This window comes from Anabrus simplex, chromosome 6, assembly GCF_040414725.1.
Source record: "Anabrus simplex isolate iqAnaSimp1 chromosome 6, ASM4041472v1, whole genome shotgun sequence".
NCBI classification, from domain to species: domain Eukaryota; kingdom Metazoa; phylum Arthropoda; class Insecta; order Orthoptera; family Tettigoniidae; genus Anabrus; species Anabrus simplex.
In genome coordinates, this window is record NC_090270.1 from 159,171,668 (window position 1) to 159,188,905 (window position 17,238).

General features: G+C 35.7%; 1 protein-coding gene across 1 annotated transcript in view; it reads left to right on the forward strand.

Moving 5' to 3' along the window:
- Nucleotides 1–17,238, forward strand: part of pds5 (cohesin associated factor B pds5) — a 463,913-nt gene that overhangs the window by 235,815 nt on the left and 210,860 nt on the right. The window contains exon 11 of the mRNA XM_067150024.2: nucleotides 372–485. Coding sequence (XP_067006125.2) covers nucleotides 372–485 — 114 coding nt within the window. The remainder of the gene's footprint in view (nucleotides 1–371; nucleotides 486–17,238) is intronic.

The following is a 17,238-nucleotide window of genomic DNA, read 5'->3' on the forward strand; positions in this document are numbered from 1 at the left end:
CAGAAGTGTGGGAAAAAGCAGTAGAAAAAGGAAATACAATGCAACACCATTAATTGTCCAACTATTCATACTGATTACTTGTACATACTGTGGACTTAATTCATTAATGTACGCTTAGTACTACTGCTTGTCCAAGGCTATGTCGGTTATTGTCCCCACCTCCCTCTTGTTGTCTGACATGTAAGCGCACTGCACACTGCTGTGATGGCACTAAGCTGTCTTCGTGAACACCACTGGCATAAGTCTGCTGACAACTGGAAAAGTATAAATTTGCATTTAGGAACATAAATATTGGAAATATGTAAGGTTTTGTTTCAATGACTAAGTTACATGATGTATTTTCTTCATTCAATGTTTTATTTCTCTTTCAGAGTTTGGTATTGAAGAAACTAGGTCAGCCAGTGATGACGAATTTGTATTATAACACTGTAAAAATGTTGCTGGAACGGATATCATCTGTCATGGTTGATCACCAGGCAATAAAGGTTGGTATATGTGAGATCTACAAATTAGAAATTGCTCTTACGTGTTACAACACTGAGGCAGGGTAGTGATAACATCTAGTTTTATAGAAGGTGGAGAAATGGAAAGGTTTCCAACATCTATCAAAAGACTACCCAGCAAGTTGGCCATGCAGTTAGGGTCGTGTAGCTGTGAGCTTGCATTTGGGAAATGATGGATTCAAATCCCAGTGTTGCCAGTCCTTATTTCAGGCCACGGCTGCTTTCCTTATCCTACCCCTTTCCCATTCTTGTGTCACTGAAAACCTTATATTAAGGCGACATTAAGCCACTAGCAAAAAATAAAAACAAAAAATCTGAATTTCAGGATATCGGTAGAGAAAGCAAATTTGGAGATCTACACAACCCCTCATGCTATGGTCATAAATCAGGGAACAACGCCTGGTGTGCAGTATTGATTAAATAATTGCTTGGTTGAGGATTATAGAATATGTAGCAATATAGTTGCCAGACAGAAATATGGAAATGAATAGCAACACGCGCACCGGCAACTTTTTAATCACAGCAACTGGAAGGTTGTTGCATGCTTGATATTTATTTTTCCACTTATTTATCTCTTTATTTACTTTTTTATTTAGCTTATGGCATTTAGTGTCAGGAGTGTCCAAGGTCATGTTTGGATCACTTGATGCAGATCTTTCTATTTGACATCTATGGATGACCTACGTACCTGGATGTGGAATGATGATGATGAAATAGGGATTGGTGAGGATATCACCTTGTGCAGCCATGCACTAGTTCTCCTGTTATGGTGGCATACTCACTATGACCTCTGTGGTATTGACCACTTCCCAATACTTCTCATGCTGTTGAATCAAAGGCAGTCCTAAGTATGTAAGTGCTGGTTACTTCGGCAGGCAAATTAGCCAGAATTTTCCAAACATGCAATATTGACCGATTATATGCTGGAATCTGTTGGCAACCATGTTTCTTCCATTATAACTGGAATTGTGACTACTGCAGAGGAAACAATTCCTTCCCGTTCCAGTATCTCTCACCAAAAACAGGTCCCATGGTGGACTGATGAAATTACAGTAGCCATACGTGACCAACAGGCTTTTAAACATTATGCAATTTTTTCTTTTTCTTTGAAAAGTAAGAAACGTACGTGGAAAAAGTATACTTTTTTCCATGATGGCACATACTCCATCATCACAAGTGTGTCGGAGTGCAGAACTTGCCCTCAGTCCCAGGAATCTCCATTAATGGAGATATAATTTTCCTCTGGTTATTGCAGATCACATTATGTCACATTTCTTACATATGTCTCCAGCTCTGTTTGTTAAGAAGGAAGCCATACTTTCCAGTGTCAAATTAATTAAATGTAACATAACATTTTTCCAGTCTATCAGACACACAATCTCAATATAAATTATAACTCTATAACATCCTGTAAAAGAACACACACCATTATACAAAGAATGACATGTTTTGTTCTACAAGAACATCCTCAGATTCTCTCAAATCACTTAAATCATGTATATATATGTAAAGTATTGTTTACGTTGCGTAAACTTGTCAATGATAGACAGTTTGGTGATAATGTGAACAACTATGAACAAATAATTATTGTATTAGTATTCTCCCATCACCGCATTAACTTAAATGAAGCATCACTGTACTTATTTAATGTGCCGAACCGCAGTCCATTGTCTCCAAACACTGTTTCGGGACTGTGGTCGTGGAGAGGCTAATGGAAAGTTTTTGGGGCATGGCATACTGTACTATGGGAATCAACATCTATATCATGTACTGTAGGATGCTAATTATTTTACTCATAATATCACTTATTCAATACATTAAATGTGACATGTGACTCATAATATCACTTATTCAATACATTAAATGTGACATTTAATGTACTGAATAGGTGATATTATTAAAATATTTAGCATCCTACAGTATAGTATCTTCAATACAGATCCATAATGATCTTTATCACTTGCAATGGAATACTGTTCTGCGAATATTGGAAGGGGAAGCATGAGAGGAGCGAGGGGAGCGTTGTGGATCCTTCCTGTTGGAGAGGGAAGAAGGTAAATTATTTTTTCATGTTCTAATTGCTTTGGCATCTAATTTTTTTGTTCAAATAGAAAGTACTAGAATGCTCTCAAAGATAACTTGGCCTATCTTATTTGTACTTTGTTTTTACTTTACTTGTAGGTAACCAAACAGATGGGGTAAGCTCCTTTATGTTGAGTCCAAGGCAGTAATAGTTCTCGGAGGAAGTAGAGACCACCCTAGATATGACATAAAAGTCATGTGATGAGAGATCTTCAGTGTGAAGTGAAGCGATGAGATGGGATGGAATTTTGCTCGAATGTAGTGCACCATCCTGAGGGGGGGGTTTCTGTCTTGCACCATATTGGGCAACCATTTCTAATATGTGCGTCCCATTGGGTGACCTAACAATTGCTCCGGCTATTTTCCCCTCAATCATCCATCACTCCTACAGATTATTAAATGGATGAATGCATAATAAAATTGATGCTAAGTGTCGGTAGCTATGTTCGCTTTAAATACTCATCGTATAAACAGTTATCACATCATAGAATTTTAGCGATGTCGTAACCTTCAGTTTTCCTATCACAATATTTGGTATGGTAATCCTTTAATTGCCACGCGACACACCTCAGGGATAATTAAATTGCATCTACGAACCATACTATTTTTACGCGAGATCAACTGAGACACCACTTTTCCCTTTCAGTAAATTACTATCGATACCATTCATCATCCAGAATCAATTCCAATTTTTCAAGTCCAAATCATTCAAAGAAAAGAAAGAAAATAAATAGAATATATTTTTTTTTAAATGAATTAATTCAAAATTATTGATATCATAATGATATTAGCCTATCTCCTAAAATAATAACATCTAAATTGGATAATCTATAATTTATTTCATGATTCCAGAATCATAAAAGAAAATCTACTAATAATTATCAACATCAATTATCTTCTTTCTCTCTAACAAAGAAAAATTAAATTTAATTTAATCCAACTTCGATCTAATTCAACTATTCTTCTTCATTAGTTAGGCGCATCACAAAAATAAAGGATAAGTTCTCTTGATTATAAAAATTGAAAGAACATTTTCTTTCTATTGAAAAACGTAGTATCATATTTTTAGGTTGAAAATAAATCTAAGTCCCTAAGCTTAAGTAATTTCCATTCTAAATATACATATCTGTGTCCATCAGTTTTTGTTTCTTTCTTTTTTTTTAAAAAAAAATAAAAATGCTTATTTTCATCATTATTAAATTGATATTCTGTCAAAAATTCATGTGTTTCTTCCCATGTTATAACGTTAGCAATCGCAAATAAGTTCCAAATATATATCAGCTCAAAATGACTATTTCAAATATATATAGTTCTTTAAATGAGAAATATTGGTCACCTCAACCATGTCATTTGGTTAAAATATTCAAATAACACCTTAAAATTAAATGTAGGTATCGTGTAAAGAATAATTAATTAATTGTAGTTCAAATAGAAATTATACCTAACATGTTTTATGAATTACCAATATTTAATCAGGTATTAAGAATTCCGTAGGAATGCATTTCGTAACCTATTTTATCTAATTGTAATAGAGATTTTAAATTATGGGATTGTTCTATGAATTAAATTCATTCTTGACAACAAACTTCCAATAATATTCAGTTCAACGTTGATATATATTATCTATGAAGACAACAAGTTTCCCTTCTTTTATTTCCTACTTGGATATTTAATATGAAGACAGTTTATGGTAACCCATATACGAAATATGCGATGTATTTCATTGTACTCATGTACCACTAACCCAATATATCTCGCATTACCATATTAATATTTTGCCGCATATGGCAAACATCACCATCGGCCCATAATACGCCGTATTTACCGCCAAAATTATCCATAAACATATCTATCTCTCCATTTACCAATATTAATTACCATAATATGTCATTATTCATTCTCATAAACATATCACAGCGAATAATTATTCATAATTCCACATTAACATGCCACTCAAATCACAACTTCCGTACGTAAACATTTATCATTTCCAACATAACGGCAAATCATCTTAACATCTCATTAATGTACTGCAGCGGTACTCTTTTGGGTTAGCTTTCACATATAACACACATAAACACGTTAATCTGCAAATGAAACACATTTATAAACCAAACAAGTTAATATGTACTCACATGTCATCGTGTCGTACCAGCAAACAGATATTGGTTATTCAGAAATCAACTATCTTCTTTAAAAGTATAAAATTAGGGTTACGTCTCTTTATATACGATGTTTCTGTCCCATAATGGTTGAAAATTACATTCTAATTCTCTCCTTGTTCAATTATAAACATTCCTATATTATGGCATTGATTGTAAACTCTGGAAGAAATACCTATTCCCATATTAATAATAATAAGTCAACAAGGACAATCTCATTGCAAAGATGGCAACGACTGTGATTTTATCACGAAGAACTACGTAAAAAACAACATACCAATGTTCACTACAAATACAACTACTATATTTACTGCATATTAATTTCAAGAAAATAAAATAACTCTTTGGAACTTATCTTGCTATCACTGACGTTAGATGACTGGCTTTGGCTTCGATGTTGTCATCTTAGGATTGCGTAGAACGACTCCATCCTTCGTTACGTCACCATCAGGTTGTAGTTTTGAGACTCGGGATAGTAGAAACAGCTGGGCGGTCTCCGTCGGACAGTCGGCTCCATCCTCGATTTAGCCTCTCGTGTTGTAGCAGTCAGTCATATATGAAAGAAACATTTCCAAAGCGGGAGTTAATTTCACATCCATACTCTTAGGAATGAGTATCAAGTTTGTATCTAAGATTCAGGTTTTTAGGACAGTAATTCAAGGTTAATTCTTTGTGGCAATTTAACAGTTAAAATATATCAAGTTAGCTCTCTAAAAATTTCTTTTGTTCGGCTAATCAACCTATACTGCGTTATATTCAACTCGATTCCTCGTACGGTCTTGAGTCTATACTCTGACTACTGTTCGGGTATTTTCTAACTCGCTCTTTATGATATTCGTTCGAATATATATGATTTCCAAATATTCCTTCGCTTTGCAGGTTCTCCAGCTGGTAATTACTGCAATATCTCCCTTCTTCTTTATACGAAGATTAACTTTTCTTCTCGAGGATAAATTTACGTCGTTTTTGCGTAACAGATTTTTTTATTATTCAGCTACTTCTTCTTTTTTAACAGTTTTGAAAACCTTCTATTATTTTATCACGGCCGCATGGATCCTTTATAATTTTCCGTCTCAGTCCGTGATCTAGGCATATTTAATTCATAAAATAAATATCTTTGCCGTCACGTGCATGGCCTTCTTGAATATATACGTTCACATAATATATACATTACGAAATCACGGCCTATTTTACTTAATATATGCATTCTTTTCTGACGTATGGCCCAATTACGTAATCTTCGCGATCTCATTACCGTGCATGGCAAACTTATAATGTCGTATGACAACCTTTATTCCGATATCAGGACGATAAAAACGGTACAGTAGTATAGTAAGAACTTTTGTGTTGTGTTGTGTTGTGTTGTGTTGTGTTGTGTTGTGTTGCTGCTGGAGTCATAGTTGGGGAGGCCAGAGCAGGCGAAGGTCTGATCCATTCCAAGCTTACCCAGTAGCAAAGTAAGCGATTGTTACATCATCCGGTGCTCCCAGAAGAAAAAAAACGGAAGGTTTATTTTTTGTGGGGGTGTTGAGGCGGCCAAAGTTAAAGAATTCCAGAGAAGGTCGCAGGCACTATGGTGGAGGTTAGCCGTTAAGATGTGGTGGCGGAGAAGTCCCACTGGTTCACCAACCGATGAGAAAACTCAACGGGCAGACAGCCGGGAAAGGGTTCTTGAAGAGAGCAGGCAGGAAAACAAGGAAGTTTCTGTAATAAAAACAATAATGAACAGCAGGTGGATGCTTGAGGACAAATGTTACAATATATATACACACGCACACCCACAAATTAACACTAAAAGGAGAGAAACCAAAGGGGATACAGTTAAAATAGGAAGTTGGTGGGCATCATCTATAAGCAAAAATTTACAGTTATGAACGAATATTAATGTTGGTTGTATGTTACTCCCTTGAAACATTCATGGGAGGGTACACTACATGGACCAGCTACTGCGGAGAAAAGGGATTGCATATAAATATATACATTTTATAGTTCCTTAAAATATTGAGCCAAAAAAACAAAAGAGAGGGAGTGCGAACTATAAAGGGAAGGCCAAGACAATACTAAGATGAAAGAAATCTTTTCAGTTGACTGACATGAACATGCTTTACGTTATATAAGTCTGATGGAGAATAAAGTTAGGTGGTTACAGGGAAAGCCATAGCCATAATCCTGTAGGGAGCAGTCCAGCATGGAAACAATTTAGCAGATATATCTGCAGCTGAACTCTGGCGGTGATCCAGTAAGAGGACCTTATCAGAATATTGAGATTAAGAGACTGTCTGCAATGATTATAGGCCTTTTGATGAGTAGCTTTGAGCCTCTTGAAGATTCTGAAGAGCCTGATCCCAGACGTGTTTTATGTTAGTTGTAGGAGGGAAATTTAAAAGATCATAAATATTCCACTGTAGGGTTCAGGGAGTCTGCAAATCTCTACCCAAGAATAACATACCGGAGTTATTTAGTAGCCTATCTTTATAAGAGCTTATGTATTAAAATAGGGAAATTGAGCAAGGATATTAACTTTATTAAAAAGTGTATTGCAAGTAAATTAACTCCAAAATTTCTAAAGAACAGGAAGTATGTTTCAACACATCAAAGAAAGGTACAGGAAAAAACCAACAAACTTTGGCTTCAAAATGAATTGAAATTTCTACACAAGAAAAAATCCTTTTTAAATAACCGATTATATGAAACTCATCTCGAAATAACTAAATTATTACCAGCTGCACAGTGGAATATTTTCCAAAATACAGTACAAAATGCATTAAATAAAATACTTTATCAAAAAGAAAACACGCTAGATAGAAAGTTCCAGACTCTTCTCAATGTAACCAACTCGAACAAAGCGCCATCTAGAAACACATCCTTATATAATATACAAACTCAAAGTCTACCTCAAAATCTAGCCCAATTTCATCAGCCATTTGTGAACCTATCAAAAGTTAACTTCGACCTAGAAGAAATAATAATGCTCTCCAAAGGACCTAAACATAATTGGCCTAATTACAACATCGCCAATAAGGCTAAACAACTAATTATCGAAACAGAAGCAGCCATCAGTAAAATGCCTACAGACATTCAAAACGAAGTTAGGTATGAAGCTAAAAAACAAATTAAAAACATCTTTAGCACACCAGCTATAGATTTTAACACAACGCAGCTTGAAAATAGAAAAAAGATCTGTAAACTTTAAAAAAAAAAAAAAAAAAAAAAAAATTCAAATGTTGTCATCACAAAAGCAGATAAAGGTAACGCCATTGTTGTTTTAGACCAAACAGATTACATTACAAAAACACAGAATTTCTTTACAGACAAAACCTTCACAATCATAGGTAAAGATCCAACGCAATCTATTCAAAGACAACTTAAACAAAATCTTAAAAATACAACATGCCTCTTTACTGACAGCGAAAAGAACAAATGAATTAATATGAACCCCAGTCTACCAACAGTAAAAGCACAACCTAAAATACACAAAAATGGTGTTCCTATACGCCCCATAATAAACTTCAGACCTAGCCCTCTGTACAAAACAGCGCAGTTTATACAACAATTTTTAAGCAAGCATTATACATTTCAAGCTAAGAAATCAATAAGAAATACTTCAGAACTAATTAAGCAACTAGAAAATTTCAAATTACAGGCACATCATACCATGCATTCATTCGATATCAGCAATATCTACGCCAACATCAAACCTGAAAAAGTTATACCAATCGTTCTAAAAAATTTGCGCACTCACAGCAAACTTAGTCAACTTGAAATAGACGATTTCACACTAATCTTGAAGTTCCTAACTAACAATAATTATTTCATTTTCAACAAAGTAATTTATAAACAGGACGGACTAGCAATGGGTTCGCCGGCATCAGGTATCTTAGCTAACATTTATATAGATTTTCTGGAACACACTAAAATCATAAATAATAAGACATTCAATAATATAGCCTTCTGGGCCAGATTTATAGATGATACATTTATAATAATGGATCAACGCACTACCGACGCCCCTTCCACCTTAATACATCTCAACAACATCGATAATGATATAAAATTCACAATAGAATCTGAAAGCAATAAAACCCTAAATTTTTTAGATCTAACCATTACCAGGCGCCCATCCTCTTTTGAATACAAAATCTACAGAAAACCGACACATACAGCCACGACCATCAAACACGATTCTGAACATCCTCCTAGCCATAAAAGAGCTACATACAATAATTTAATACAGAGAGCATTTAATGTACCCATGTCCAATATAGAACGTAAAAAAGAACTCAACACTATACGCAAAATCGCATCTTATAATGGCTACAACAAATGTTTTATTGAACGCATAATAAATAAATAAATAAATTTAAACATCAACCCAATACTAAATTACAAAAAGAAACACCCAAAACAAAAACATATGCTACTTTTACTTTTAACTCTGACATTTTCCGTTTAACCAATATTAAAAAAAAAAGAAATGTCAGTATTGCCTTCAAAACCAATAATAGAATTTTAGATATTTTTTACAACTCCATATCGGTTAATATACAAAACCCATTCGATAGATCAGGTGTATATAGGTTTCATTGCAACGACTGTACCAGTGTTTACCTTGGACAGACTGGGAGATCATTTAATATCAGATACAATGAACATGTCAATGCCATAAAATATAGAAAATTTTCGGCAATAGGTCAGCACATACAGGAATACAAACACAATTTTTACGGTATCAACAAGGACTTGGACATCATCGAAACAATAAATAAAGGCCCACTCCTAGACCTAACAGAGCAATGTTACATTACTTTAGATCAATATTATAATCCCAACTACAATCTAAATGATATTTCGGAAAAACCTACAATTTTATTTGACATGCTTATTTCATTGATTAACAGTTTAAAAATTCCTAAAAATCAATCAGTACATAAAATATTATGTAGCGCGCTAGCCTACTATCCCCGGCAAAGCCCACGCCCCCCTGACACACAGGCACACGCGAACGCAACCTCTTCTGCGTCCCCTTCCCCTACATAATACGGCCTTACAGCTGAGCCGGCTGGTTGGCGTTTGACATTCAACAGTTTTTCCTCACTCTCTCTGCACGCTGTTACATTCAACCTGAGGTGAGTTTCATATCTTCAATTCTTTTCTATAGTACCGCGTATCATTCTCAATAACTCATACTCATTTCACTATTTCCTTTTTTAGGTCCGTACTGGTTCGAGATTAACACTATTTACGGCCCATTTCCATCTGGCACATAAAATAATATTCAAGATCTTAATCATAGTTTCGGCCTCAGCCACTCAGTTATTTACATTGGAAAATACTAGAAGCAAGGTTCAAATACTCAAACAAGAAAAAACACATCAGAATCTGCTACTCCTTACATAGTCAAACAGACTGTTGTGTCAATCAGTTTTAAGGAAGAAGAACCTGTATTTATTATCTAAAACAGTACAAGTCGCATATTATGAGGAACTAAAAAACTGTGTTTAAAAAATGACAGAGGTTTTTATAGAATCATTCATCAATTTTATAGAAAATTTCCTGTGTATCAACTATGTCAAACCATAGTCTTTTTAAGCACCTAAAAACAATTCTAGATGCACCAAATAATACTATATTTTTTTTTAAAAAGACATGTTACTTGTATAACATAAAAAAAGGTTAATACTAACTAGTCAATTTTTAATATTTTCCATGTAAAATAGGACTTGTTGTTTTTAAAACTGTGGTTTAAATGGCAAAAATAGATTCTTTTATCAATTTTACATGATTCTATTGTACATAAGCTACACCAAATCATAGACTTTTCCAATTATATGTAAAAAATAAATTTAGATGCACTAAATAATATTGTATTTTTCAAAAAAGACATGTTATTTGTATAGTACCAATGGACCTATGCTATTTAGCTATATTTTTAATGTTTTTCATGTAAGAATAGGGCTTGCTATTGCATATTTTTAAATTTTTGAATGTTCCTTGCTATAAAAAACTCAATGGCTGATGATGGCATAGTGGATTGCCGAAACCGGTCCCAAAGATGTATTTTATGATAAGTTAAATAAATGTGTGATGTTCTAAATAGACCATTACGATAACGTATTGAATAGGTGGAACCTTTAGCTTTACTAAGCATTGTAAAATACCGGAGTTATCTGAGGGGAATTATTAATTGTTGTGTTAAATGAAATTAAATAGCGTATGGCTTTTAGTGCCAGGATGTGTCCGAGGACTTCAGCTCACCAGTTGCAGGTCTTTTGATTTGACGCCTGTAGGCAATCACGATGCGCAGGTTGCCAACAGGCATGAGCAACAGAAATTTTATAAAATTAAATTATTGTAAAATATATTTGACAGAAAATTTTACTGTGAGCAACAGGCATAAGGCATCACACTCAAAGATTGAACAATTGCATTGGTTGGAGTTCAATAGTCGACTAAAGTAAATTGTTTGGGAAAATCAAAATGAAGTGCTGTGGCAGATGTAACGTTCACTTTCAATAAATGCTTGATTCTGGACTGAAGTCCACAAAATGAATTGTATTTGATAATTAAGGTAATTGAATGGCTTCGTTGTCTGAGGAAATCCAGTGATAAAACAACAGTAAAATGAAACCATGCTGAGAAAGGCACAAAGTTGTTTGAGATTCTTAGAGGAGGGAGTTTATCTATTGCCGAAAATCAGTTGGGATCCACAGAGATGTCATATTCCAAAATTGTTTGTGCCAGAAACTTCAGAGAAGTTTTCACAAGGGAAATCTTGGTTGGGTTAATTGTAAGACCAGCTTTACGGTTGAGAAAATTCTTCTTCTGGTGGTAGTCAAAATTTACACTAAAAATGAACAAATCATCAATATAAGGAAAATGTACTTATAGGTACTTGATATCGAAATAAGTAGAATCCACCAAATGTTGCATAATATGGAATCCAAGATTGAGACCGAAGGGTACCTTTGCAAATTGAAGGCCACTTAGGGGTGATGAATGCAGTCAGTTTGTTACTTTCAGCATTTAAAGAAATCTGAGCTGAATTTAAGTCGACAGTGGAAAATATTTGGCAGTGTGGAAATATTGGAATGCAGTTTGAATTTTAGGTATGGGATATGAATCATAAAGAAATTTAATATATAATTTTCGATAATAGAGGCATAATTGAAAGAAGGAACAATGGTACAATTGAGAAGCATTTTGAATATATTTTCATTAAGAAGAGAGATTCACCGAGGGATTAGGTGATAGGGGGCTGAACGTACAAGAGTAGTGTCAACAAGATCAATATGTGCTAGATAATTCTGAGCCGTTCCCTAGGAAGCAGTTATTACCTCAGAAAACCTGGGATGTTAAAGTTGTTCATCTTGGTTGATAGTAGCATATACCAAGAACTGAACTTTGATATTGCTTTGGGTATTCAGAAGGATTAATTAGGGGAATATTAGCGGCAAAATCAAAACAAGAATGAAATAGTTGAAGTAGCTGAATTATCAATCACCTTAGTGCTGTATACTGAAAGGTCGTCTTCAGATGCGTAGAAACAGCAAGGCCAGGAATATGTGTTTAATTTTGGTGGATAATTCAACCTATCCACAAATATTGATGATGGGATGCTGAGAAATAGAATTACATTTGATAAAAATTATGACAAAGAAATATAAGGATATAGTTCAGAAATTCTTTAGAAAAGAATCGGAGAAACAGAAGCTCCAGAATCCAAAAGAGCGATGGATGGAATATTAGAAATTTGTGTCAAAATATACAAATTGTAATGGTCGTGGAGGTGGGAACAGTTTTTCCGTAGGATGCCAAAAGCTGTCTTCTTAGGGCAGGAATGGGAGTTTCCCAAAGTCAGAGTAGGACAATCACAAGAACAGAGGATCTTTTATGATGAATAGTACCAATAATGGTAGTCGATATGGCAGAAGGCATACGAGCAGAGATAGATGGGGGAGTATTAGTGTGGTATAGTAAATTGTATAATTATTTAAACTATTGAACTGAGGTATTTGATATAAATAGGCAATAGTAGTTGGAGGGTTAAAGGAGTTTGTCAATTGGCGGAAAGCAGGTGCGACATAAAATCGGAGAATTGATATTTCTAAAGGATGATATGAAATTCCCAGAACTTCAGCAAATATAGTAATAGAACCTAAGTAATCGATTTGTCAGGTCACTGATACCAACGAATGAACTGTTGACTTAAATGACATCAAATTTTATAGGGAAGAAAAGGACTGTGAATCACAAAAAGGACCGGGCGAGTTGGCCGTGCGGTTAGGGTCCCGCAGCTGTGAGCTTGCATTCAGGAGATAGTGGGTTCGAACCCCACTGTCGACAGCCCTGAAGATGGTTTTCCGTGGTTTCCCATTTTCACACCAGGCAAAACTGGGGCTGTGCCTTAAATAAGGCCACGGCCTCTTCCTTCCCAGTCCTAGGCCTTTCATGTCCCATTGTTGCCATCGGTGCAATGTAAAGCAAATAGCAACAGAGTCACAGAAAGGAAGTGAGACCAGCTACTATAATTGTGCTTATAATTTTGGCAAAAATTGCAAAGATGCCCTTAGTTTTCCGATAAAGAAGGGACAATAAAGGGTGAAATGGAGCGAGTTTCATTTTCAAAAATTTGTGAAAAGTAAACGTCCAAAGAACTAAGCACTTTGGATTTATACAAGTGACTTGAGATATTTGATCTAAACATTTTTTAATTTAGGATATGATAATTCATTGTGTGATTTTACGCTAAATTAGAAGAAATATTGGGCGATTAATATAAAAAATTAGGAAGAGGACTTGATGGAGGTGTAGAAGAGAGCACATTATCAGAAAAGTCGGGAATGTAATAGTAAGGTTGAGGAGGGGCAAGAAAGAGATTTTTTTTTTTTTAAATCCATTGCCACATGATGAAAGGTGGACGGAAATGAATCGTCTTTATTTGGAGGTGGGGGACAAAGAAGTGTCCAAACACGCATTTTTGATTGCAGAATTTTTTTTTTTTTAAGTACCAAATTTTAGAACGTCCATGTTACACAAACTTTAGTACGATATATCTCCTTACATAAATTATGTACAGAAAAATCAATATGTAGTGCTTTTGAAAGAAGTATTTTCTACCTAATTACGAATTTACATTAACATGTTAATGAAATTTCTTGAAAAAAATGGAATTTAAAAATTTAAAAGAAAAAATTAAGAAAAAATTATTTTGGAAAGACTATTAATTGTATATGAAAGAAATGGATCAGATGTAAGGCTTTTCAGGCGTTTGCTCTATTAACCAGCGTTCCATCTGAGGTTTGACACTAGACTCGTCAGAGTGGGATGTGTCAGACCCTACCCACTCACACTGGGGTGTATAATTATTGACAAATTATCAGGGAATCACATAAATCACACAGTCAAATAAAAGTTATTGAGCACTATGTCTATTCCTTTGTACGATATGCTGTAAAACACTGCATGCAAACCAATGATAAACTTTCTGCACAGTGTTGCCGTGTTCTGATGACAACATCGGCATCTTGAGATTCTTGTGGAATGATCAAATGGTCTACCCGGTTATACATAGAATCAATGTGCTCCATTCGTGATGGTTCACTTGGTCCCCTTTTAGTTGCCCGCTTATTTGTTTCTAAGAAGGTAGTAACAGTGCCAGGTGATCAAGCCTCCGCCCACTTTGCTTGTGAAGATGCCCCTCATTTTACTCTGCCATGTCGATGCAGTGCATTGTAATTGGGGAGTACCACTTCTTGCCACAAATGGCTACTCGGTACAGAGATATATTTCAGTCTCTACGACAGACTCCACCCACATGCCGGTGCACGTTAAATACTTCCTGGAAGGTTATTTATGTCTACATCCATTTCATCACCAGCATCTTCATCACTAATATCTTCATAATTGCCAACTTTCAAAAAGAGAAATCCAGAAGATCCTGTAGTGGAAAATTTTTAACAACACACAGATGCATCGCAGAGTCTTGGGACATACTGGAAAAGTATGGCAAGGGTGAGATTACCTACAATACTAATACAGAGTTACATCTTGATGGGTGCTCATCTGTTTTCACTTAACATGGGGAAGAGTTCACGTAGTACACAGTGTTTTTCTGCACTTTAAACTTGCAGGTCACAATATGAATGTCAGCGTCGTAGTAGGTGACTAAAAGGGTCATGTGGCCATGGTCCCCTCTTTATTTTTTATTGAGTCTGTGTTTTGAGGGTTAGATGTAGACCGATCCCAAATTTTTGATGTGCGTATTGTTCGGAGATGGGCCTCAAAAGTGTGTGCTCACGCCCGAAAGCCCGCATTTGAGACCACCCAAGGATCGGCAGGTGGAAGCGTCATGTACCCTGAAGGAAAACCAACATATCAGGTAAAATGACAATTTTGATACCAGAATAGAAAACTCCAGAATACGGAATTTGACAATTTTGGGCTTCAAGCCCCAAATTTACAAGTTTACAATGTCGCCAAAGTAGCGTTTAATTAGACACAAAATTCCAGAGCACATTGCTCCAACCGATACAATTTACGGCCTTCCAAAGGCATCACTCACTATTACACTAAAATCAGAAAAGAGTTTACATGCTCTCTGAATTCAACAAAGGAGACTGGCTCCCAATTTCTTACAGCCTGCACAAGGCAACTTTACAAAAATCTTATAATCTCTGACCTCTCTAGCAACAACCTACCACTTACAATTTAGTTAATACAGGGGTATCCAGTACCCATGTTACTGGTCTTTGTGAAAAAGAAGAACAGGTTAACATTGCTGGCCCCAAACTCAAAATGTAGGGGGGTGTACACTTGCGCTCCAAGAAAACCAAGAATAAAACCCTACTTGGGCTCACGGCCCGATGATACAGAAACTAATCCCAAGCTACTGAGGTGACAAGAAAGAAAGGTTAATTAATGATTTACAGAAAGAGAAACAGTTACAAAATCGTAGTAACCTCAAGATAAGTTGAAGGGGAGCTCGAGAGGTTAACACACTCTCTATCCCCGATTTACAGTTTGTCTTTATGAAATTTTACATGAGAAGAAGTAGTATACATTCTTAGGAAATGGATGGTTACATAGTTAGAAATTAGAACCTTCCCCTCGGGTGAGTCTGTGAAGGTAGCTACAGAGATATAAAACTCATGGCCATTATCTGGGCTTATGTTCTGCCTGCTAAAGAATGAGGCACCCCGCCTCCAGTCTTAACACACACACTCAGAACTTTGACGATCAATAAGACAAGGTAGCTTGGAAAAGCCGCAGCTTATATACCCGAGAGGAGGGTTCGAGAAGGCTCTGGACTAAATCCGGACACACCCTCTCATTTTTACTGGCAGAATAAAAACTACAAGAAGCCTCTGATTGGCAGAAAAATTATTACAGAAAATTTTAATTGGCTAGACTCAAAGCTGGTGGGATGAGAAGGAAGTATTGCAAACCTTGAAACACCAAAATAAATGAAAGTCAGTTTGGTTGAGAAAACCCATAAACACAAAACTTCTTCAAATCATTAATTATTCCACCTTTCACCAGAGTGCATGACCTCAGTTTTTTTTGTAGAGACATCTATGGAGAAAAGTTCAAACTTCTTGATGTACACCAAAACAAAACAAAACAAATAAATCCAGTCATTTTAGGAAACTTTGAAATAACATATTACTCAGTTATTCCGTAGTGGCATCTTCTGAACAGTGTCCCCACTTTATGCATTAGCAGTCTCAAGATTCGTCTGATAGATAGCGTTCCTTAAGGCGCTTCTTTTAAATGGGTGGGGTTGAGGTGTACCTCCCGGTATATTATTATTTTTTTCTTTTATTTTTCTCTATATTTAGTGCTCTGTGTACGCTATGGGGTACATGCTATTGCAGGTGACTGGAGGAAGGGAGTCCTAGTGCTCATTGCCTCAGTCATCCCATATTAGGCATCGTCCAATATCGGACCCCGGGCAGTACCGGCTATGACCAGATGGGTATTGCCTTGGCTGCTTGGTTTGGCTACAGAGACCTCTGATCAGAGTGGGTGGCATTCGGGGAGGATGATTTTGGGCATGGCTTTGAAACGTCATCGACCTGCCCAAGGTGGTCCCCCAACAAACTATTTAATTTTTGATTCCTTGAGACGTTCAACTCGTTGAGAATATGTACAGCATGCCGGGCTGAGTAGCTCAGACGGTTAAGGCACTGGCCTTCTAACCCCAACTTGGCAGGTTCGATCCTGGCTCAGTCCGGTGGTATTTGAAGCTGCTCAGATACAACAGCCTCGTGTTGGTAGATTTACTAGCACGTAAAAGAACTCCTGCGGGACTAAATTCCGGCATCTCCGAAGACCGTAAAAGTAGTCAGTGGGACGTAAAGCAAATAACATTATTATTATTATTATTATTATTATTATTATTATTATTATTATTATTATTATTATTATTATTATTATTATTATTATTATTATTATTATTATTATTATTATTATTATTATTATTATTTGCAGTG